The sequence below is a fragment of the Pecten maximus genome, chromosome 3, assembly GCF_902652985.1.
Source record: "Pecten maximus chromosome 3, xPecMax1.1, whole genome shotgun sequence".
In the NCBI taxonomy this organism is placed as follows: domain Eukaryota; kingdom Metazoa; phylum Mollusca; class Bivalvia; order Pectinida; family Pectinidae; genus Pecten; species Pecten maximus.
The window spans coordinates 16,842,753-16,870,523 of record NC_047017.1 but is presented as its reverse complement, the minus strand read 5'-3'; the positions used below and the strand labels follow the sequence as shown (position 1 = coordinate 16,870,523).

At 36.6% G+C, this 27,771-nt stretch overlaps 1 protein-coding gene across 2 annotated transcripts in view; it reads left to right on the top strand.

Annotated features, from left to right (window-relative positions):
- LOC117323378 (homeobox protein SIX3-like) overlaps positions 1–27,328 on the top strand; it is a 42,105-nt gene extending 14,777 nt beyond the window's left edge. Inside the window, exons 2-3 of one of the 2 annotated variants that reach the window (XM_033878556.1) lie at positions 14,110–14,136; positions 26,174–27,328. In XM_033878556.1, coding sequence (XP_033734447.1) covers positions 14,110–14,136; positions 26,174–26,474 — 328 coding nt within the window. In that variant the 3' untranslated portion in view covers positions 26,475–27,328. The remainder of the gene's footprint in view (positions 1–14,109; positions 14,137–26,173) is intronic. The other variant, XM_033878557.1, reaches the window with a different exon arrangement.
- Positions 27,329–27,771: the final 443 nt, after the last annotated feature.

Genomic DNA, 27,771 nt, shown 5'->3' with positions numbered 1-27,771 from the left:
TGTAGTTATACGTACATATGTAGGTTCATATATAGGTTTATATATCAATATGTAGCTTGATGTACTTATGTAGGTTTATATACCAATATGTAGCTTGATGTACTTATGTAGGTTTATATACCAAGCTGTAGTTATATGTACATATGTAGGTTTATATACCAAGCTGTAGTTATATGTACATATGTAGGTTTATATACCAAGCTGTAGTTATATGTACATATGTAGGTTTACATACCAAGCTGTAGCTGTATGTAATTATGTAGGTTTACATACCAATATGTAGCTGTATGTACTTATGTAGGTTTATATACCAAGCTGTAGTTATATGTACATATGTAGGTTTATATACCAAGCTGTAGTTATATGTACATATGTAGGTTTATATACCAAGCTGTAGTTATATGTACTTATGTAGGTTTACATACCAAGCTGTAGCTGTATGTAATTATGTAGGTTTACATACCAATATGTAGCTGTATGTACTTATGTAGGTTTACATACCAATATGTAGCTGTATGTACTTATGTAGGTTTATATACCAATATGTAGCTTGACGTACATATGTAGGTTTATATACCAATATGTAGCTTGATGTACATATGTAGGTTTATATACCAAGCTGTATTTATATGTACATATGTAGGTTTATTTACCAAGCTGTAGTTATATGTACATATATAGGTTTATATATCAATATGTAGCTTTATGTACTTATGTAGGTTTACATACCAATATGTAGCTTGATGTACATATGTAGGTTTATATACCAAGCTGTAGTTATATGTACATATGTAGGTTTATATACCAAGCTGTAGTTATATGTACATATGTAGGTTTATATACCAAGCTGTAGTTATATGTACATATATAGGTTTATATATCAATATGTAGCTACACGTACTTATGTAAGTTTATATACCAATATGTAGCTAGATGTACTTGTGAAGGTTTATATATCAATGTGTATCTTTAATTATTACTTCTTTAGTTCACAAATTCATAGCTTCGATCCATACTTTATTCAAGTTTTGTACACATTTGATTACGTTTTTATTCTTTGTGTATAATAACAACAATTCGATTCAACCCATTGTTTTTGATATCTGATTAAGCTTGTGTCTGATCCGGATTGGCAGTCCGACAATATATTTATCAATAATTGTATTAGTTTGCAATAGTACTGAACAGTTGCTTATACAGTTATAGAAGCCATACCGAGCTGACATTTGTAAAATCACACCATATCATTCACGTAAATATAACATTTCTAAACCAACACCTTTTTCCGTAAATTTAATCATAATGTCGTATTCTTCATTTATCCTAGATAAATATGAGATTGTCATTTCATATTAAACTTTTTCATGATATTCAATTGACATTTTTTAAAGGAAGCATAAAATTCTTCAGAAATCCGTTCAGACACAAAAGGCGTAAAATGGCCTACTGCTAACTTGACGAAGCAGAACATGTACAGCAAAATGATGGGTAGGGTTGAGTGGGCACTGAGAGGGAGTACACCTGTTAAGTAACACTCGAACAGAGTCAAGCATATTAAACGGCCACAAAACTTGGGCATAAAATTGCACAAAAAGTGTATTAAACTACAAATAATACAAATGTACACAAACTGTGTACTTTTCGCTCTGTCTCATGATCACATGTCGTCTGCAACGCTTGTAAAGATGATCACTTGAATACATCCATCTTGAGCAGAACTGTTGTATTGAATGATAAATGGGCCACGGGGTTATATCCATCGACCCTCTTTATATGAACAGGTTCAATATTAACTACCATGTTTTATTACCTAAATGAAAAAAGTAACATCTACATACCGCGGTGGACAGGTGCTCGTTTTCAATGGTAATTGCTTTAAAAATGTGTCACATTATCTAATTATAAAATAAAGATGATTTTAATATAAAATAATATAAAAAATGCATATAACACTTGTGGCACATATAATTGTATGTACCAATTGAATTTTGCTGGTTTGATTATGTCTTAATATACGAATTCTAAATACAATTAACTTTATCAATCACGTGTTGTTTATTTTGTTTTGTAACTTAAGTTTTAGGAAGACTACAAAAAAAGAAATTATGAAAATGCCACAAAAAGAACAAAACAAAATATATAAAAAAAACAAAAAGAAAAATAGCAACATTAGTGATTTTTAAAAATCTCATATGCATAAACATATTGATATACAATTATACCGGATAAACTGATATCTAATAATAGTATAAATGATTTTATTGAAACCAGCCTCCGTTTTTCGTTATGGCATAGCTATTGTCTAGTGATTTGTACTTTTTAAACGACAATGTAGTACTTTTCTTAAGTGTTTTTCATCACTGTTGACACCTTTTTTTTACACAAACATCCCCACGGCCAGTGTAAGTATACACTGTTGATAGGAGACAATGTGTTTAGATGTCCCCATAAACTATATCCTCGGGTAGCTGACGGGCCGTGGTGCTCGGACGGAGCCCTCCATCAGAGGAGGACTGGGGGATTTATCGGTAAGCCGATACTGGCCTGGCTAGTATCAGACCTTTATGTGTCTGGTTTTAACTACAGTATATCTAATTACAATTTACTGTCGTACGCTCATTACACATAGTCATTACATTGGTTGCTACATAGCCACAAGTACTAACAAATTTCAAATCTAAATTGTCTTAAAATTTTGCAATTTGGAAAAAAAAAAAAAAAAAAAAAAAAACAACAACAAATAAATAAATAATAATAAAAAATGTACAGATTTGTACACAATGTATAATGTAAAGACAGATTTTCATATGCCCCTCAAAAATAAAGAAATAAATCGGTAAGATTGAATAGATCAAAAATGTTCTTAATAGTTTTATTTCTTTGAATAACTGTTGGTTTAATGATCAATATGTTAAGAATGTGTCTGTATCGAGACTATTGGTCTGGTGTGTCTCGATACACGGTAACAATACTGTATCGAGACTATTGGTCTGGTGTGTCTCGAAACACGGTAACAATACTGTATCGAGACTATTGGTCTGGTGTGTCTCGATACACGGTAACAATACTGTATCGAGACTATTGGTCTGGTGTGTCTCGATACACGGTAACAATACTGTATCGAGACTATTGGTCTGGTGTGTCTCGATACACGGTAACAATACTGTATCGAGACTATTGGTCTGGTGTGTCTCGATACACGGTAACAATACTGTATCGAGACTATTGGTCTGGTGTCTCGATACACGGTAACAATACTGATTAACACAGTGGCACTTGATATTGAGTTGTCTAACGCTTATCACCAGCTACACACTAATACATTAATCCATTTAAAAAAAGAGCTCGTCGTTTAAACTGCTTTGTAAAAATCTGAAAATTTCTCTGACAATTCAGTGTTAAGCCGTTAGCGATGATACATGGACACAATGCATTAATACACATATATTGGGTGTCTACACTTCATTCACTGCCGTAAATGTATTATGAAAATATAATTGAACGCTTATAAATGAAAGTATTTTAATATCTCCGCCCTAATTTACATAGAAAGTTGTTCCCATTCATCACGTTTTACGATTTCAATGAATGGCATGGAGAGGTCCTACCGAGCCTGGCGGTAAAGTGACGGTCATGTTTTGTGTCTCCGGTCAGGTCCTGCCGTAGTCTCATTTAAACTCAATAATACCAGCGTTCTGTGACGGGGAATGTCTAAGTCATTAATTATGGACAAGGTGGAGTTTCGGGTTAGTTTTGTCCCAGATTGCTGCCAGGGTTTCCCCCGCCGAGAGTTGCCGGTATTGCCGTCATTGCAGTACCTTATTCTACATACGCTTTGTCTATGATGAACACTATGTGGCACCATGGGCTTACGACAATGGGCCAGGGGCTAGATGACAATGGGCCAGGGGCTAAACAACAATGGGTGGCAACAGGGGCAGTATCACCGCCTCCTCCTCCCCTCCCCGTACAAACAACCACACACTGCCAGCCTGATGGGGGTATCCTGTTGATCCTCAATTGCTGTCCAGCAGGGCTGTTTCACAACAATGGCCGCGCTCCATTCAGGGTAGACCCACATTAAACGGTGGGGGCAGCAATCCGTCTATCTTTTTTTTATTTATTTATGCAGGCATTGTGACTCTAAAACTTAAATAGTTTGTCGGGTTAGGGGAAATCGTGATTGTTTTTGAAGCCATTTAAAGCTGTGCTCAAGGCACTGTGTACGATAATCCTGGTACGTGGTGTAGCTATAAAGCTCAGGTTACGTAATTATCATATTTCCCTCATAATTTGTCATTTCCCAATTGATTTTAAGTGTAATACATTAACATAGACAAACTGGCGGGATCGGCATGGTCCTTGTCGCAGCTCAGACAGCCCTGTTGGGCTCTCGCCACAGCCAAGTGTTTTAACATTGGCTCCTTAGCGCTTACATTGCTATGATTGACTGGACTAACACGACACCTTATCGAAGGCGTAAACATGTTACATATGAGACTATGTGACAACATTTTCACAGCTTTAAGGTGATATCTTAAACTTATTATGCAATCCTCTGAATGTTTTAAACGACATTAAATACAGGAAAATCGAGCATCCGTTGAATATTATCCAACCTATAAAAAGTCGCACATAAGAAATGTAATATATTCCTTCGACAAACAATGCCAGTTGTCTTGTTACTTTATACTGCCATTCACCCAATACAATTTTGTGTTTAGGTTTTGTATGGTGCGTAAGGAAACTGTAATATTCCTTATATCATATTGTTGTTAATTTATCTACGTATTGTATTTTAGACGCATGTTTTGTCCCTTTGGTGCAGTTAATTTTTCTCTACCACTGAATGCGCTTGGAAAATAATCTGCTAAACCTTGAGATGCTATGCCATTTTCTCCAAGTTACATCCACGCAATACATTTTTTTAATATATATATCTAATTCGAGTGCCTATGAAATGAAGTATTTTATGTACTCACTGTGTAATATCAATTATACTCTATGTAACTGCAGTATGACTCTTTATACTGTGTAACATCAATTATGCTATATATAACTGCAGTATGACTCTTCAATATTCTGTTACTTTTGAGTTTAACTGAAAAACAGGTTAACAAAATATTCCTCAACTTTCTTTCAACGTAGGTAAATATCTTATATATACTCTATTCGCGCAGTGTAACTGGGGTTTTCTTAAAAAAATATGCTTAGACAGTGTTGAATTTTGAATTAAAATATCTTTCGTATTTAGTTAACTGGGGATGTTTATGTGCGCGCTGTTAGCTCACAAAGGATGTTCGCTGTTGTGTAAAATTCGCATTCGTGGTATTGAAGAGAATAGCACTTCCGTGAAAGCGATCATGTTCGTTATACATAAGTTTACACGTCTTCTACAATTACAGAACATTTTTAGACAATTTATATATGTCTATGTATGCGAGAAATGGCCTATATCATACATAGCAATATATACTCGTTGTGAAATAAAATCGCTGCTATTTTCCTACCCGGAATTTGGGTGTCAAAATTTAAAATGAAAATTATCTCATATTCGTTCGAAATCCTGTTATTATTTGGTTTCAGATAATTTGAATTAAATAGTTGAGTAAAATTATTGTAGGTTTAAGTAAGTGTGTGAAATGCATTAACAGCCAGTGTATCTAAAGTATCAGATTCATCGGGCAATGAATACTGTATCCTGTAGTACTATATATACACAGTGTCTTTAAAACCGACACAGTTGTATCGAAATACAGGTTTATGTTTCATATTTCAAATAAGTTTGAATATTTAATGACTACGGAATAAAAAAAGGTATTCTCTTCCCAAAGCACCAACAATAAAATCAGAGAAGTGCGAACGGCCTGTACAAGGTCAAAAAGCCTCGCTGGTGACAATGCTATCTTATTACAGAGAGACTTTGTAATGTACCATTACTCCTGTGGTTTTATGGTTAATATGCAACAAAATAGATAAATCTGTTTCACATGCAAATACCAAACAAACGGCATTATGCTAATTTTACGCACACGGTATCAAATATATTCAATATTTAAGTTTAAACCCCCAACGGAGAAATCAAACACTGTTTTACGCAATAAATGCATATTCATGAATACAGACTTTGCAATATTCTCCCTAGGCCCAAAATAACTTAAAGTTACATAGGCTGGGTTGGTGGGGGAGCGAAGTGTTGATTTCTGGCCTATTTAGAGTAAATGTCCAGGGTTAAATTTTTATTCTATTAAAAGGTATATATAGGTTAAAAGTAAATGCATGTAACTAGAATTGATAATTACCGTTGCTATTAAAGAAACATAAAACCTTCTGAAAGTTTGTCAGCATAGCGTGCTTGTTATATTTGGTTATATGTAGCTGTTAGCATAGAGCCTGTATATCAAAGGTTCTTTCTATTGTTATCACTCACGGTATGGGAGCTAGCATTGGTTGTATCATACCTTAAACAGATGTACGTAAAAGACAGTCCTGTGTGATCCTATGGCCGTCAACAGGCTGTTGAGCCGCATCACTAGCCGACCGCGATGAAGAGAGGGAAGTGGAGGACCTAAGATCCATCCCTGATAAAACAACTATCAATTTGAAGCTAAGTCTCATAAAACCACAAAATGATGATGGTTGACACTCGGGGACAATAGAATTAATTACCTTAAGAGGCTCCCCGCTCACACTGACAAGGCCTAAACAATATGCGTCTCTAGCAAATGAGCATAACCCATGGAAAGGCAGTTTGATTTGCCCAGATCTATATCTGATCTACCCTGGATTTGTCGGGTGGGTAGCATTCGCGACGCTATTCAGTGTGCGGTTATGACAGTGGCATTGTTAGGGACTGATTAATGCGGAAGGCCAGTAGAGGGCGATTACAAAAACACCACACACACCACAGTCAGAATATAAATATGAAAATTATCACGAATAAATATTGTACAGTGTAGGAAATAAATAAAACGTCATGCTTGTCCGAATATCTAAAGAGTTTTCAAATTATAAGAAACACTATCTTTATAGGACGATCACACAGACGTTTGCTTATGTCATGGTCCTTAATGAGTTTGTAAGCTAAGCGTACGTTAAGAGTGTGCTAAATACTGACAGATATATACAAACCGTACGAGACTGTTTTCCTTCACCGTACCCCCTCCATCGTACAAAAACTGTCCCCCTTTATCTGATAACTTCATGAACTTCAACGAGAAAAGATCATAAATGCGTTTTAAAACCAGTAAAGAATCTAAAATAACAAAAGTTCAACTACTCTAGATTTCAGGCTAAGCATTTTGGAGATTCTTGAATGTATATATGGAGAAATGCCTAAATGAACGTCGGGGATAGTTTTAAAACAGACCTGTAGAGATAGGAAAGCATAGTTTTCAGTAGTTAACTAAATAAAGCTGCATGGAGAGCAATGAACACTGAAATTACTCTGGTATAACTCACGGAAAATAACTCTGAAAAATCTCTGAAAAAAACCCCGACAAAGTCATCAGAGAAATTTCGGATTTCAGATAGATGCGTTTTATATCAGATTGTAAAATGTTCATAACAGCCAGATAAATATTGAATGAAATTGAAATATTTGTTATGATATACTCATCACAAGCAGATTGATTCGTACATGCTGCATATGCTGAAACTAAACTTTTTAGATAATATCATTCTGAGTTTTCATTAGCTGCGGATAGCTGCAAATATATCATATCGCCTTCTAATGCGTGAAAATTGCAGATATATTTTTGTAAGGTAAAGTAGATGACTTCAATTCTAAAAGTATTTTGATTATAATTTTGCCAAAGATTAAAACAGATCAGGCGAAGGATTAACCAGTAATGTCGCACACTTGGCTGGGCGGGCGAGTTTATCTTAGTCAGTAATGTCGCACACTTGACTGGGCGGGCGAGTTTATCTTAGTCAGTAATGTCGCACACTTGGCTGGGCGGGTGAGTTTATCTTAGTCAGTAATGTCGCACACTTGGCTGGGCGGGTGAGTTTATCTTAGTCAGTAATGTCGCACACTTGGCTGGGCGGGTGAGTTTATCTTAGTCAGTAATGTCGCACACTTGACTGGGCGGGCGAGTTTATCTTAGTCAGTAATGTCGACACTTGGCTGGGCGGGCGAGTTTATCTTAGTCAGTAATGTCGACACTTGACTGGGCGGGCGAGTTTATCTTAGTCAGTAATGTCGCACACTTGGCTGGGCGAGTGAGTTTATCTTAGTCAGTAATGTCGACACTTGGCTGGGCGAGTGAGTTTATCTTAGTCAGAAATGTCGCACACTTGGCTGGGCGGGTGAGTTTATCTTAGTCAGTAATGTCGACACTTGGCTGGGCGGGCGAGTTTATCTTAGTCAGTAATGTCGCACACTTGGCTGGGCGAGTGAGTTTATCTTAGTCAGTAATGTCGACACTTGACTGGGCGCGTGAGTTTATCTTAGTCAGTAATGTCGACACTTGACTGGGCGCGTGAGTTTATCTTAGTCAGTAATGTCGACACTTGACTGGGCGCGTGAGTTTATCTTAGTCAGAAATGTCGCACACTTGGCTGGGCGAGTGAGTTTATCTTAGTCAGTAATGTCGACACTTGGCTGGGCGGGCGAGTTTATCTTAGTCAGAAATGTCGCACACATGGCTGGGCGGGCGAGTTTATCTTAGTCAGTAATGTCGACACTTGGCTGGGCGAGTGAGTTTATCTTAGTCAGTAATGTCGACACTTGACTGGGCGGGCGAGTTTATCTTAGTCAGTAATGTCGCACACTTGGCTGGGCGAGTGAGTTTATCTTAGTCAGTAATGTCGACACTTGGCTGGGCGAGTGAGTTTATCTTAGTCAGAAATGTCGCACACTTGGCTGGGCGGGTGAGTTTATCTTAGTCAGTAATGTCGACACTTGGCTGGGCGGGCGAGTTTATCTTAGTCAGTAATGTCGCACACTTGACTGGGCGAGTGAGTTTATCTTAGTCAGTAATGTCGACACTTGACTGGGCGGGTGAGTTTATCTTAGTCAGTAATGTCGCACACTTGACTGGGCGAGTGAGTTTATCTTAGTCAGTAATGTCGACACTTGGCTGGGCGGGTGAGTTTATCTTAGTCAGTAATGTCGCACACTTGACTGGGCGAGTGAGTTTATCTTAGTAATGTCGCACACTTGACTGGGCGAGTGAGTTTATCTTAGTCAGTAATGTCGACACTTGACTGGGCGGGTGAGTTTATCTTAGTCAGTAATGTCGCACACTTGACTGGGCGAGTGAGTTTATCTTAGTCAGTAATGTCGACACTTGGCTGGGCGGGTGAGTTTATCTTAGTCAGTAATGTCGCACACTTGACTGGGCGAGTGAGTTTATCTTAGTCAGTAATGTCGACACTTGACTGGGCGGGTGAGTTTATCTTAGTCAGTAATGTCACACACTTTACTGGGCGGGTGAGTTTATCTTAGTCAGTAATGTCGCACACTTGGCTGGGTGGGCGAGTTTATCTTAGTCAGTAATGTCGCACACTTGACTGGGCGGGTGAGTTTATCTTAGTCAGTAATGTCGCACACTTGGCTGGGTGGGCGAGTTTATCTTAGTCAGTAATGTCGCACACTTGGCTGGGTGGGCGAGTTTATCTTAGTCAGTAATGTCGCACACTTGGCTGGGCGAGTGAGTTTATCTTAGTCAGCAAGGAAGTTGTTCGTGTCCTTCGATGAATTCACCTTTGGTACATCATTTCATTATTACCATTAACTTAATATACAGGCTGAATTCATCGCCATCTCTTCTGTCTTAATCAAAGGAAATTCTGTATGATTAAAACCCTATACAGTTACCATGTTATGGCGGTGTGTAAGTTTTAGGGAGCGACGGGACTGAAATTCTATAAAACAACACAGTCTTACTTTAACAGTGTTTGCTTCACAGTGAAACACCTTCATATGCTTTATCGACTGTGTTACGTCATCGTTCTATTTTTAAACGTATTGACACCGTAAAGTTTTGATTTGTTTGGTGTTATTAACAAACCTGGTGTGTTATAGATGATTGAAATGGCACATCTATATATTTGTCCACCGCCAACAGCACGACAAGGTGTTGTATAAACGACGTAAGCGGTTAATAGCTATATGTAAACAGTGCTGTCTCGACTCGCGGTGACATGTGCACCGGTGGAGAAATCACTAACATCCGTTGACTTTGGAATGATAACAATTGTCACAATCGTCAGGGAAAATCTTCCATTAGATGTACTTAATTAGAGCATGGCATATTCTAGACGTTCCCGATTACTGAGTCTCGGATATCACATGTTGATGCAGTAGGCAGTTTGTTTGAACAGAATTCCCCAATTTACCAGCGGAATGTAACGCAACTTTTGTTGCAAAATATCTCCACCGATTTCAATGTAATCTGAGTCAAATGATAAAATGAAAATTTTGACAAGGATGATTTCTCCGGAGGGTTTCCAATTTTCTCTTGATTTTGCTCAGCTTCGTTGACTGGAGGTGATAGGCACTTGTGTGTGTCGTTCTCCTGTGTCTATCAACGGTGTCGAATTTCCTTTATTGCAATCCGCTGACATTTTGTAATGATGAAAAGCTCGATGCGATGTAATTTGACTGATCCACGTAAATACTTAGTCCAGGTGTGAGGGCTGCCCGGTTGTCGTCCGAGATAGCTCGGTAGACTGCCACGCGGTCGTTGTTCGAATCTGCGCACCGACCGTTTCATCTCTGCACGTGCTGGTCGTACTGCTAATTAACAAAGGTAGCTGTTACTTGTCCAGGGAGCGCCTATTGAAGGCGTATCGTTCATGTGGCGCTGGAACTGATCGATTTCACAACTCCGACGAAGCTCTATGTAATCGCTTCTCGACACCAACGGCCCATATTAAAATGTTTTACAGCCGTTTATTAATTCTTATGATTCATGTTTCGATTTATAATACATTTGCATTTAGACATATTGATAGAAAAAAACATAATATCAAACCACTGTTTTTTTGTATCAATTATAATAATTCATTAGAGCAGATAACATCATTTTTATCAAGTTATAATAGGGCATAGCAAATATAGAAAGTAACAACTAAACACTTTGCATGTAAATAGTAAAATTAGTGTAGCATAATGTGTTTTCATTACCATTTTTAAAGCATCTTACCTGGTCGACTGAAGATGAACTATCGAGTTTATTTAGTGTTGTGTGTGGTTGACCCCGAGATTTCATACCTATAGCTTTTGGGATGTCACACAACCATGGCAAACAATTTTATGCTTATACATGCGTATAAACTTAAAAATTTTATAACGCTGGGATGGTATTGAATTGATGATAATATAGAATATGACAGACAGTGTACAACGTATGGGGGTAAACTCGAGAAAAAATACCTGTATAGATTGCAACCAACTGCCGGACGTGATGTGAATATATAAACACCGATTATATTTAATTTACTACGATGTAGGAAACATGTGTCGTCATTATACGCCAGACACTGTCGTCGTAACAGAAATGGTCCTCCTTTCCACCTTAATACAAGACATATATATTAATGTTTTTCTAATGGGAGATGTTTATCATATCAATATACGATACACTCGGTATGTTTAGTACTGACTTTGTGTGACATGACCAGACTACACACATTTATCAAATTAATTAGGTAATGATGAGTCTGAAGTTACTTATAAATATATACAGGTATCTTTAAACTGATGATTGCAAACAAAGAACATCCACCCAAAAATCTTTAAATCAAATTATTCATGTTCCATAATATATTCATAGTTGGATAATTTTTAACAAAAAAAAAAAAAAATAAAAAAACTAACAAACAAAACAACAACGTATAAATCAACAAGGAAAAAGACTCCATAACATATGTATTCCGACATGAAGTCAGTTCTTTTGTGTAACGTAAGATTAACATACACAACAGCAATTATCACACTTTTCAATAATGGACCCTTCCGATGTACATACGGTAAGCACTTGTAAAACTAGGTATTGTCACCATAACGGTACCGTGTCACCTGTTATACACATCGATATCAGGACCTGTTAGGCTTGAACACAAACACCATTTGACCAATTTCCTGGTCTGAGCTTCCGGGGTTATCTAACATGTAAATATTTATTGTGAAAACGTAATCGGTAAATATCTGTTCTTTGATTATGTGCGAATAGGACATGTGTGAAACGGGTATATATTCGGTGTATATCACACCTGTTCGAAAACTCCATAACTTAGACACAGGATTATCTGTCAGGTACGTAACTTTAAACAACTATAGATCCGGATCATCTGTCCGACAATATCCGGTATTGTACTAGCCTCCCACGTCGCCACGGAGTTTGCCTGTCATTCTAACTCCCGGCACGTGGCTATATTTTCACATCTTTACACTTTTATTTCTTTGATTGCATTAGCGGTTGAATCTTGTGTTATCCACATCTCTTAAGTTGACAGCGATATAGAGAGGTTATATGTGTATGTATTACGTACCTTGTAATGGTGTCACTTCATACAGAAACACACACAGAAAGTTGAGCAGCAATAAAAAGAATTTATCAAACATAGGAACATACTTAAAACAGAACAGACATATTATTTACAGCTATAACCTTGTTTTAATAGAGTACATTTCAAATGGAGAATTTGATCTTGTTGGGCATGTTGACCAGAATGATATATAGCTGTTTTACTTACCTCGGGAGAAATATACGTAAACAAGTACGAAGTCAAAAGGCGCTAATTTTCAAACCAGCACGTGCAGTATATAAGCCAATCAAACTGACGGAAACCATCAATAAATGATATATTTAACGCTGTATTTGGTAACATTGAAGTTGACTCATACTGGCAATTGCAGTAGAAGATATATACATATATTTATGTATACGGTTTGGAAAAAAAAATCGATAATTCTGATAACGGCAAATCACATATAGAAGTTTGTCTCGATTTTGTTGGACTCAATCCGCCCGAACTGCGAAATCTACTGAAAGAGAACACTTGATGATTAGAAGGGTAACAGAAATTGACGAACTTTCGGAATTCATGCAAATATGATAATGATTAAATCAGAAATACTTGATCCTTCTCTCCTTGATACATTGTCCTTGTTTTATTGGTATTAAATTACGACCCAAGGTTACATGTTTGTATCTACATAAGTTATGCGCAACACCCGGACATAAGTATTTTTTCTGACCCGGCGCCTAAACTTAAACATAGTTGTCGTTGTAACTTATAAGAAACAGATAATAAGGAACTTTAAGCATTGTAACATATCATAAAAACTCATGTGTTACAATTCATTCAAAATAGAAGATGATATGTGTGTATTTTTGTTGTGGGGATCCCCCATCGCTGATCCAGTCCGTTCTTCCTTATTTTTCGGGCACTTCAACAACTTTTCCCTAATATAAGTATATTAGATAGTCTTCATATTACACACCGACTGACCATGAACGACTATCGTTTACACATACCGCTCGAGGAAGAGGAAGTCATGCAAATACCAGAATTACGCTTGATGACCACTACCCTATCAATTGGTCAAGGGTCCTATATCAACTTATAATCACTTCAGTTTACACAAGTGAAATATGGGATACAACAGACACTTTCACAGTAGTATTATTGAGTTTATATATATATATGTACTAGTATTTTCAATCATTTGTATATTGCATTCTTTGTATCGTAAACTTTTGTTAGGGTCATTATCTACTTTAAAAAATCCCAAAAGAATAGATATATAAGCGCTTATATATCTGGATAATTGTAGTTGTTAAGATTGTCCAAAATGTCTATAATTAAAAAAAAAAAAAATATATATGGATGAATACATCATTTGACTTGATATTAGCTATTGTAGTTCCAATAGGCTTTGATATGTAAATCATAATGCATATGTGTTACTAGTGTTTTAAAATTTCATATTGAAAATATAATAACTGTACTAATGCTATTTTTACATATCCACGAGTTTGTTTACACTTCCGAGATGTGTTTACAGTTATTAGTTTTGTTTACTGAGTTTTGTTTACAATTCTGTTTCGACACTGATGCTACCCTGTTTATCAAAGACTTCTCTCTTTTCTATAGCCCGCTCGTGTTCGAGGAAATGAGAAGGTAAGGGGGTTAATTTATCGCTTACATCAAACTTTTGTGGGCTCTTTTATCGCTTACATCAGCCTTCTTCTGTGTGCTACTTTCACTTTCAATGTTGTAACCGAATCGGAACAATGATGTCTTAATGTTTTGTGTATAAAGTTTCAAATTCAATATCAATATTGAACTTTGAAAGAAAAATGATCTTCCATTTTTAGCAAAACATAAAATTTGATGTTTCGCCGATATATAGAGTGGAAGATTTATTTGTTGAATAGCATTTTTCCTATGCGTGTTGTAATAATGTTGTGTATATTATTTTTAAAAATCGAACAATTGCCAACAAACCCATAGTCAAGTTAAAAAAAAGTAACAATCTTTCAAACATGCAAACACATTTAAGTGATTTATAGTCAAGAAAGTCGTGTTATCATGATCTCTGGAAAAAGCATGACATCCTCCATATTCAACCACTCTCATACCAGTCATGACTAATACAACCATTCTCATACCAGTCATGACGAATACAACCATTCTCATACCAGTCATGACCAATACAACCATTATCATACCAGTCATAACTAATACAACCATTCTCATACCAGTCATGACCAATACAACCATTCTCATACCAGTCATGACGACTACAACCATTCTCATACCAGTCATGACCAATACAACCATTATCATACCAGTCATGACGACTACAACCATTCTCATACCAGTCATTACCAATACAACCATTATCATACCAGTCATGACTGATACAACCAATCTCATACCAGTCATGACTGATACAACCATTCTCATACCAGTCATGACAAATACAACCATTCTCATACCAATCATGACTAATACAGCCATTCTCATACCAATCATGACTAATACAACAATTCTCAGACCAGTCATGACCAATACAACCATACTCATACCAGTCATGACCAATACAACCATTCTCATACCAGTCATGACGAATACAACCATTCTCATACCAATCATGACTAATACAACAATTCTCAGACCAGTCATGACTAATACAACCATTATCATACCAGTCATGACCAATACAACCATTCTCATACCAGTCATGACTAATACAACCATTATCATACCAGTCATGACGACTACAACCATTCTCATACCAGTCATGACGACTACAACCATTCTCATACCAATCATGACTAATACAACCATTCTCATACCAGTCATGACTAATACAACCATTCTCATACCAATCATGACTAATACAACCATTCTCATACCAATCATGACTAATACAACCATTCTCATACCAATCATGACCAATACAACCATTCTCATACCAGTCATGACCAATACAACCATTCTCATACCAGTCATGACTAATACAACCATTATGATACCAGTCATGACGAGTACAACCATTCTCATACCAGTCATGACGAATACAACCATTATCATACCAGTCATGACTGATACAACCATACTCATACCAGTCATGACGAATACAACCATTCTCATACCAATCATGACTAATACAACCATTCTCATACCAATCATGACCAATACAACCATTCTCATACCAATCATGACTAATACAACCATTCTCATACCAATCATGACTAATACAACCATTCTCATACCAATCATGACTAATACAACCATTCTCATACCAGTCATGACCAATACAACCATTCTCATACCAATCATGACTAATACAACCATTCTCATACCAATCATGACCAATACAACCATTCTCATACCAATCATGACTAATACAACCATTCTCATACCAATCATGACCAATACAACCATTCTCATACCAGTCATGACGAGTACAACCATTCTCATACCAGTCATGACCAATACAACCATTCTCATACCAGTCATGACAAATACAACCATTCTCATACCAGTCATTGACGAGTACAAACATTCTCATACCAGTCATGACCAATACAACCATTCTCATACCAGTCATGACCAATACAACCATTCTCATACCAGTCATGACCAATACAACCACTCTCATACCAATCATGACTGATACAACCATTATCATACCAGTCATGACCAATACAACCATTCTCATACCAGTTATGACAAATACAACCAATCTCATACCAGTCATTGACGAGTACAAACATTCTCATACCAGTCATGACTGATACAACCATTCTCATACCAGTCATGACCAATACAACCACTCTCATACCAGTCATGACGAGTACAACCATTCTCATACCAGTCATGACCAATACAACCATTCTCATACCAGTCATGACCAATACAACCATTCTCATACCAATCATGACTAATACAACCATTCTCATACCAGTCATGACGAGTACAACCATTCTCATACCAGTCATGACCAATACAACCATTCTCATACCAGTCATGACCAATACAACCATTCTCATACCAGTCATGACCAATACAACCATTCTCATGCCAGTCATGATGAATACAACCATTCTCATACCAATCATGATGAATACAACCATTCTCATACCAGTCATGACCAATACAACCATTCTCATACCAATCATGATGAATACAACCATTCTCATACCAATCATGATGAATACAACCATTCTCATACCAGTTATGACAAAGACAAACATTCTCATACCAATCATGACCAATACAACCATTCTCATACCAATCATGATGAATACAACCATTCTCATTCCAGTCATGACGAGTACAACCATTCTCATACCAATCATGATGAATACAACCATTCTCATACCAATCATGACCAATACAACCATTCTCATACCAATCATGACTAATACAACCATTCTCATACCAGTCATGACGAGTACAACCATTCTCATACCAGTCATGATGAATACAACCATTCTCATACCAATCATGATGAATACAACCATTCTCATACCAGTCATGACCAATACAACCATTCTCATACCAATCATGACTAATACAACCATTCTCATACCAGTCATGACGAGTACAACCATTCTCATACCAGTCATGATGAATACAACCATTCTCATACCAGTCATGACCAATACAACCATTCTCATACCAATCATGACTAATACAACCATTCTCATACCAGTCATGACGAATACAACCATTCTCATACCAGTCATGACCAATACAACCATTCTCATACCAGTCATGACGAGTACAACCATTCTCATACCAGTCATGACCAATACAACCATTCTCATACCAGTCATGACTAATACAACCATTATCATACCAGTCATGACGAGTACAACCATTATCATACCAGTCATGAAAAGTACAACCATTATCATACCAGTCATGACAAATACAACCATTCTCATACCAGTCATGAAAAGTACAACCATTCTCATACCAGTCATGACGAATACAACTATTATCATACCAGTCATGACGAGTACAACCATTATCATACCAGTCATGACGAGTACAACTATTCTCATACCAGTCATGACAAATACAACCATTCTCATACCAGTCATGACCAATACAACCATTCTCATACCAGTCATGACCAATACAACCATTCTCATACCAGTCATGACGAGTACAACCATTCTCATACCAGTCATGACCAATACAACCATTCTCATACCAGTCATGACCAATACAACCATTCTCATACCAGTCATGACCAATACAACCATTCTCATGCCAGTCATGATGAATACAACCATTCTCATACCAATCATGATGAATACAACCATTCTCATACCAGTCATGACCAATACAACCATTCTCATACCAATCATGATGAATACAACCATTCTCATACCAATCATGACTAATACAACCATTCTCATACCAGTCATGACCAATACAACCATACTCATACCAGTCATGACCAATACAACCATTCTCATACCAGTCATGACGAGTACAACCATTCTCATACCAGTCATGACCAATACAACCATTCTCATACCAGCAATGACACAAATGTCAAACACTTGTACTATGAATGTTCTGCTATAAATATGTTAATATAACAAAAATCTAAATTCACAAATAAGGTTGAAATATTGCCCGAGTAAATGATATTTTCTATTTGTAAAATATGGCACCTATCTTTATACATTAAAAGAACATGTATATATAATCACACATATAACCTAATCTTGAAACACGAAAACATGTTTACGTACATGACTGCTTTATTGCATCATAAGAATAATTCTTTGTTTCTGAACACTAAAGAAAACAGACTTATGATTTTAGTAGTATAATTTAAGCCAAAATGAATCAATACGTTTTCCATTAAATCTCTAAAACATTCTGAAGAAAAACACAGACCATAAGTCAAGGTCGATAAAGGGGAAATCCTCATCTGGACCCAGGGTACACAAAAAGAATATAGGGGTATCATGTAACCTATGTTAATAGTATAATGATACATGTTTCTATAGTATAGATAAAATCTGTGTAACACTGTTGAGGAAAGGTTTACCAAAAATCATAGAAAATGAAAGAATAAACGGTATTGATGTTCTAAGAGACAATCTTTAAAGATATAATTACATTAGTATAGTAAAGCCTATCTTTCTCCCTCTCAGACATAAATGATTAGCCTTTTTCCTGGCACAAAAAAAGGGGGGAAAAAAAGAAAACAAAAATGTATTAGCAAAAGCAATCCTCATGTTATATCTAACGCTAAAAATGATTATATATTGAGAAACATCTGCACAATAAGTTATAATTTACATTGTATGTTGACTTACAATAAGTAGATTTTTTTTTTATTTTGGAAAAAAATGAAGTCAGGTATTACTTGCCGAAAGAATATTTTTACATAATAAAATATATATTTTCATTTTTTGTAAATTTCCTTACACATCTTTTTTTTAATTTTATCTGGTAAAATACCTCGGAAGTAATTCGCTATATGGTAATATGAATATTATAATATGGATCATGTGACTTTTGCAGGCAGATGATGCTAATTGATGTATCGTATTTCTCACTGGGGCTGTTAGTTATCGTCGTAATAATACACATCACAGAAAAATATTTCTTGACAACTTCGCATCCTACCATCCGAAAGAAAAAGTACTTATATCATAAATAATAACTAGACAGCGGTTCTAGACTTCATTAAAACAGCTGCTTTAAATGTATGGTTATGAATGTTTCGTATAAAGACATTTTAAGTCCCAACACATTGCAAACCACTGATATGCTCGCCCATAATTCTACTTCCGGTATAAAGTACAAGATGGAAACTATTCACGTAGCAAAACTTGTTATCATACACAGGCACTTTGGTAAATTATATTCTAAGGTGTTGGATTATCTGTAGAAAAGTGGCATGGTTTGAACTGAAATTATCTGTACTCCATTTTTATCTTTTTGTAGTACGAAATGATACAGTTTTTTTCGCCTTAGATGTTTTCCCATACATAGTATTGTATTAAATGATACAGTATTTCAACCTCTATTGTCTACTTACATAATTGATATTGCATAAAATATACAATTTGATCATTTCCTATTATCTATGGTAAAAAAACAATGTATGAAATTACACGATATGTCTTTACCTATGCTTCTTTCATTCATACATATTTGCAGCTTATTGACTATTGAGTGATGTTTTCACGTTTTCCCACCCTGAATCAATATATCTTTCTGCACACTATCTACACAATCTCTGCACACTGTGTGGCATTATATGTATGCTGTGAATGACACAATCGTTGTTGTGCATATTGTCTTAGTTCACTTTTTCAGCATAAGCGATATCGAAATTTCAATTTTCATATCGTTGTTTGAGTTTGTTTTCCTCGTGAAAAAGGCAAGTTTTCTATCACACTTTTTTATATTTTAAACGCTAGATAAAAACTACATAGAAATAGAAGGTAACACGTCATAATGGCCTCTTTAATCTGGTAGCAAGTTTAATTTGATACCAATAAACTGTGAAATGCATTTGCAAATAAAATAAACCAAGATTAAAAATTAGAATAAAATTTCCAAGATTCGTTGGCACATGATTTAAATTTTTTTTCTAAATTAATGTTTGAGGTCATCGATGAAATTTTGGTTCAGCGTTTGTAATATCAACAATTTCTCAATTGTCTAACGCATGCCATTGTTCAGAGCTTACAATAAATCGTTTGTTTTACGCCATCCTCATTATAATCACTACGTGTTAACTGTAGAAACAGATCGATAAAACTTACACATTAGGTTAATAGTATTACAAGGGCGGTATCGTACTGAGAATATACCACCTAAAGTACACCCGTATGTAACGGGGAAAATGATGGGGAAATCATAAACACATGTTCTACACTGTCCTTCTATTACAGCAATAACTAACGACAATAACATTTTAATATGACAGTATTAGAACCTATTGCACGAAATGACTCGCAATATATTATTGCATATTGTGTTAGGAACTGAGAAAATATCAAACAAAATTGTAGAAACATTAAACTTAATATAAACTGTAGACAAAATCAAATGGGGGAAATCTTAATCTCATCACAATCTGTAAACAAATGGCTTAGAGAGGCTTCCAAGCCTAACAGTAGAGCTCGATCACAAGTAACAAGTAAACAAAGTCATGTTTTTGGCTTTTTTTCTCAATGATATTGGAAACTGGCCATGGTGACATCACGACTATCTATATAATTTGCAAAACCCAACATTCGGAAATTCCACAACAAATATAAGCACGATACACACATGACTTGTATTTGTAAATATTTATAAGTACCCCCAACTGTCCTCAGTGGTCAGCTTATTAGTTTATACACATACAGCTAATCATATGTGGCTTGTCCTCTCTATAAATAGGAGAGGCTAGAGTTTACTGGTGTGGATTGTCACAGTGATGTTCACATCCATAATACTGTATTTAATGATACAGTATTTTTCCGTCTTAGATGTTTTCACATACATAGTATATTGTATTAAATGATAAGTATTTTTCCGCCTTAGATGTTTTCTCATACATAGTATTGTATAAAATGATACAGTATTTCAGCCTCTGTTGTCTACTCACATAAGTAATAATGCATAAAATATACAATTTGATCATTTCCTATTATCTACAGTCAAATAACAATGTATGAAATTACACGATATGTCTTTAACTATGCTTCTTTCATTCATACATATCTGCAGCTTATTGAGTTTTCACGTTTCCCCATCTTGAATCAATATGTTACTGTACATTGTCTACACAATCTCTGCACACTGTGTGTCCTTTTATATACACCGTGGATAACACAATCGTATACGCACCGTACATGTTGTGTATATTGTCTGAGTTCACGTCTTCATCTTAAGCGATAACGAATTTTCGATTTTCATTTCAACGTTTGACTTTGTTTCCCCCTTTTTAAAACTCAAGTGTGCTATTTAGAGGTGGCCAGCATTGTCATACTGTAGCATGCAAACAAACGCAAACAAGCTGATTGTTTTGAAGATTAATTAAATGTCTGGAGGATAAACGAAATATATTTATCAAAGACAAAATTTATAAACATAATGAAAATTTAAAGTGGAAATTAACCATAAACCTACATTTTCGCGTACTCAAATTTAAGCTTGAAACAGAACAATTGTGGCACCGGCATTATTTCTCTTTGATAACCATAGACTGAAGTTCACCGCGAAAACGTTAAAATAAATGAACCCCTAAAAATGATTCGTTAACAGTGTTTTTGTCATTTTCGTAATTATACTTGTTGGTGTCGGGATTGCCAGGTTATAAAAACAGCCCTGATTAAATTGGTGCACGATTCACCTCCAACAGATTAACTATAAACTGTAGGGTTTTCCTATTTATTATTATCTTATACACTGTATAAGTGTTTAGGTTTGAGTTAGTTCAACTCATTTTGATTGAGGTTAATATAATGCATGCAATCATAGGTTTGTACACAATTATGACTAGGAGAGATTTCAATTTCTGGTGCCTTTGTACCATTAAGTAATATCTGTTTTGTTTCAAATATGATTATTTGCTAAAGTATCTGTATATCATCAATGATCTGCAAAAAAAAAAAAAAAAAAAAAAAAAATTAAAAAATTTAAAAAAAAAAATGAGGTTCCAAATAAATGAATGTTTCATAAACGTCACGATTACATTATTTATGTAATTTTGAAAACATTTAACCAAGTAGCTTCCAGTTATGTAGCCTAATGATTAATTATTTGCTTTGAATATATGTTAAAATAAATAGACCCTTCTTCTAAGAGCATAACTAGTAATCAAATGTGCAACAATAACTTTGTCAAAAAAAAAAAAAAAAAAATACAAAAATACAAAAACAAAACCAACGACATTAGCGCTTTTGAAATAATTGCAATGGTCGAGTCAGATGAAATGTCCTAATAGCAACTGCGTGTTAAATGATATATATGGTAAAATATATTTTCACTACCCATGGGCGTTAAGAAATAATGAAGCAATAACCAAGGTATTGCATCTATATCCTAACCAGTGTGAGATGATTTCTGCCAAAAATACTACACGTGCGGAAATCATGTGTAGCATATACAAATATAGACATAAAAAAGGCTAAAACTTTACTGAATTACCCTACCGAAACTATTTATATGTCACGGCGGCCAGACCCGCTTAAATGTATTGTTTCATATTCAACTTCAAAACATGTTCTACAGGATGTTGTTGCGAGGTTTATATAAGAAAATGTCATTGAAGTGCTTTGAGAGGGTTCGCAAGCCTACACAACGTAAACCCATTCAGTCGATTCCTGTTTCCTCATTCTCTTGCCGGCACAATTGCCCTTGTCCGGTGGTCCTCGTTTAGAAAACACACGCCTACTCCTTGGCCCCCTTCGACCCCTCTAGTCCCCTTGTAGCCCCTCACAGCCCATCAGGGATCAGCGAACCTGAGAGTAGACAAACAGGAAGATATTCACCATTTTTCAGGATGCCTAGTGTGTTTTAATTAGTGTAATCATTGTGTGAGTTGTCGGTCTGGCCACTAGAGTGGATGTTCTCCTCACACGTTGTCCCGCTCATCAGCAACGTCACACGCGAGTCTAGCCGCACACACACCTCTTCGCCGCGACCCCATTAAGCACAATTTGTCATTGTTTAATTCGCGTTTGAAGTGATTGTTTCCATATTTTCGTTACAATTTGACTTCGCCCCAATTGCCAACTGACGTAATTATTTGTACAAAGTGCTTAAGAATTTCCCCTATAGCAATTTGTGTAATACCGTGAGAAAATTCCCGAGCGTGGCCTACGTTGTCTTTCTCTCTTCAAATAACAACCTCAAAGCGTGGCGTATGTAGCGTATATATACCTACTCTCTAAAATAGAAACCTCTTAGCATGACTGATGTGTTTTCTCTCTATCAATTACCTACTCTCTCTTCCTATCAATAACTATTCTAAAGCGTGGCTTTTCTAAACACTCTCCCTGCAAATAAAAACATCTGAATATGGCCGACGTGAACCGTCTATTCATTAGAAATAAAACATCTGAACACGGCCGACGTGTAATGTTTTCCCCTGCAAATAAAACATCTGAAAACGGCCGACGTGTACTGTTTTTCCCTGCAAATAAAACATCTAAACACGGCCGACGTAAACTGTTTTTCCCTGCAAATAAAACATCTAAACATGGCCGACGTGTAATATCTTCCCCTACAAATAAAACATCTGAAAACGGCGGACGTGTGATGTATTTCCCTGCAAATACAACATCTAAACACGACCGACGTGTACTGTCTTTCCCTGTAAATACAACATCTAAACACGACCGACGTGTAATATCTTTCCCTGCAAATAAAACATCTAAACACGGCCGACGTGTACTGTCTTTCCCTATAAATAACAACATCCAAACACGGCCGACGTGAAGTGTTTAACCCCTGGAAATAAAACATCTAAATACGGCCGACGTGTACTGTCTTTCCCTGCAAATAAAACATCTAAACACGGCCGACGTGTACTGTCTTTCCTGTAAATAAAACATCTAAACACGGCCGACGTGTAATGTTTTTCCCTGCAAATAAAACATATAAAAACGGCCGACGTGTAATGTCTTTCCCTGTAAAAAACAACATCTAAACACGGCCGACGTGTAATGTCTTTCCCTATAAATAACAACATCTAAACACGGCCGACGTGAAGTGTTTTACCCCTGCAAATAAAACATCTAAACACGGCCGACGTGTAATGTCTTTCCCTGTAAATAAAACATCTAAACACGGCCGACGTGTGATGTCTTTCCCTATAAATAACAACATCCAAACACGGCCGACGTGAAGTGTTTAACCCCTGCAAATAAAACATCTAAACACGGCCGATGTGAAGTGTTTTACCCTGCAAATAAAACATCTAAACACAGCCGACGTGTACTGTCTTTCCCTGCAAATACAACATCTAAACACGGCCGACGTGTGATGTCTTTCCCTGCAAATAAAACATTTAAACACGGCCGACGTGTACAGTCTTTCCCTGCAAATCACAACTGTAAATAAGGCCGACGTGAACCGTCGTTCACTACAAATATAATCATCTGAACATGGCCGACTTGTATTGTCTTTCCCTTCAAATAAAATCATACGAATTTCTCCAAACAAATAACATGCTTCGAATATGGCCGGCGTGTAACTGTCTCTCTCCTACAAATAACCTTGAAATACAGCTGGCGTATGCTCTTTCCATCCCGACGAATAATGACCTCTGATCACAACCTAAGTATGTCTCTCTGCTAACACAACCTTCAAAACAACCGACTTACACTTTTTCTCCGCGTAAATTACAACCTTTGAACAAAGTTTGTACAGTGTCTGCTCCTAAATATATCAATATCTGAAAACGACAAACCTGTACTTTTCTATCGAAAAATTTCCGAACACGCCCGAAGTACACCTGGTGTCTTTACTATTATTCTGCAAATAACAACCTCCAAAAATGACTGACGTACACCCCAATCTTATGAACTTCAAAACGCGACACTGACGTACACTCCAATCTTATGAACTTCCAAACACGACCGACGTACACTCCCTTCTTGTGAACCTCCAAACACGTCTGACGAACATTCCTTTCTTATGAACCTCCAAACACAACTGACGTACACTCCAATCTTATGAACCCCCAGACACGACTGACCTACACTCCAATGATTTGAGGTTCATAAGAAGATAGCGTACGTCAGTCGCGTTTGGAGGTTCATAAGAAGATAGCGTACGTCAGTCGCGTTTGGAGGTTCATAAGAAGATAGCGTACGTCAGTCGCGTTTGGAAGTTCACAAGAAGATAGCGTACGTCAGTCGCGTTTGGAGGTTCATAAGAAGATAGCATGCTTCAGTCGCGTTTGGAGGTTCATAAGAAGATAGCGTACGTCAGTCGCGTTTGGAGGTTCACAAGAAGAGAGTCTACGTCAGTAGACTCCCTTCAGGACAGTTTTGCTATAATGATTAACTCTCTATATCGATGTTCTAAAGAACAATATTGGTCAAACACCTCACTGTTCTACAGGGCAACATTGCTAAAATAATATACCTTTTAAACTTAATCTCCTCCAGGGTAATGTTGTTTTAAAATATAGTCTCTAGATAAGGGCAGTTTTGTTATAAAATTGTGTTTTCGTTAATATCCCCCTAAAGTTTGATTGATAATGCTATTTTACTTCCTTGGGGGTGGGTCAGGGGAATCTTAACCCGATGCTTGCCGAGTGTTTGGCAGCTTAAGTATCTTACCCTGAGGGTTGAGATTCCCCTGTCTCACCCCTTAGGGAGTGAATGATTATTTTTCTCTTACCCTGTTTACCCTCTTATGTATCTAATATAGACGTTACAGCAATGCAAGGAAATACTGACATGACGTGATTGAATTGTGGACGTGGCGTCCTTGTATTGTCGCCGTGACGTCGTGGAATTGTCGATGTGACGAAATGCAATTTTAGCTTGTCTCAATCTAAGGTTAAACAAGAAAATCTCACACCGGTAAAATTGCGGATATCCCTGTCCAGTGTAAAAGAAAATGATATATCGCATATAATACCACCTTTATTGTTTTTTTTTCTAAAATGATACTGCTTGCATACCGAACTAACGAGATACTTTTCTTGTTCATTCAACAGAGATCTAATGGATGACAGTATGAAGCACAACATGCACCACCACCACCACCATGGCCACCATCAAACACCGCAGCACCACCACCATCATCACCACCAGCAGATGTGTGGCAATGCACCGATGATGATGCCACACGAGTACAGAGGAGACATCGACATGTCTGCTAAACTTATCGAGGATATGCGCACGAATCTCACATCGATGCCACTGGTGAAAAACGAGCCCATTCCACCTCACTACCTCTGTGCACCTCCGCCGCTCGACCACCACCACCGCTTGCACCATCCGGTACCACCTGTATGACCACCAACTCCCGGAACCACATGTATGTTGTAAACACGTAAGATATACTAAGATATAGAATTGTCCTTTATAACAAACATGTGCATCCGGAGACCTACTGGACCACCCCCACATAGCGCCGCGTGTAGTGGCACTGTACTGTCTCGACAGACTTCGCCAGTCAATGTGTTGTACAGTACACGCGGACGGGCAGACACATGTTTGTTTATGGTTCGGACGTTCGGAAAGAGTGTGTGTTAACTGAAGCTTCTGTTATGTCTGCTATGCAGGCGTTAACGTGTTAGTTTCTGGAGTTAAAATGAATACAGACAGTGGAACCTTATGTCCAGAGGACAGTTGTCCCGCTTTAGATGTTGTTTATTTTTTCACTGTGTTGCTATTTCCCAGCATATGTTGTGCTATGTTCGACGATGGTGCTACATTGGTCATCCCCCAAAAGTTGATTCCACGCAACAAGACGCTTCAGACTCATTTGTTAAAAAGTTCTCATGTCGTCTGTGGACAATAATTTCATCCGACATTGGCTTCTGATGGAAGCTCAAGATAGGAAACTGTATCACTTTTATCAGTGCAATCCGTATTGACAAGTTTTATATTATATTCAGTTTTTCACGGAATGGAGTACACTATTGACTTTGTTTGTAAAGTCGTGACCACGTGACCGGTGTCTGTATATTACAAAATGGAAGCGCAGGCCACAATAATTTATTGACTTATCTGAAGAGAAATCAAAAGTCGTTTCTGTACGTTGTACGGTGTGATTTATACTCAGTAAACCTTTATAACATGTTTATGTCATATTGTCAGATCAAAATGTAAATAATATGTGTATTAAATCAAATTATCTAAACATATATATTTGTATTTTCGTTCTCTCTGCCACATCATGGACACATCTCCAATTTGCTCGATAAGAGGTGTGACATTGGAGTTGCACATTTACTCTAGCTTTCTAATTATGTTTGGATGAAGGTAACGTGGAAACAATGAACCCCAAGTCTGCATTTTAGAAGCTGCAACGAGAAGGTTCATTGCTATTCTTGTCATACGAACCTGTCTTAAATGTCACCTGTATACTAACTATCTATAAAATACAGAAAGTCTAAGATAGCAATAAGAATAATACATGTTGGAGAACAGATATGGGATGTTGCAAGAATAGGAAAGTCTAACCACATTGCATATTAATGGAAATAAATGACGAACAAAATCACAGTAATCAGGGCCTTGATTATAAGGAAATATTGAAAATCGAGCTTGTCAATATAACTATGGACATAATGTTCTCAAAATGACA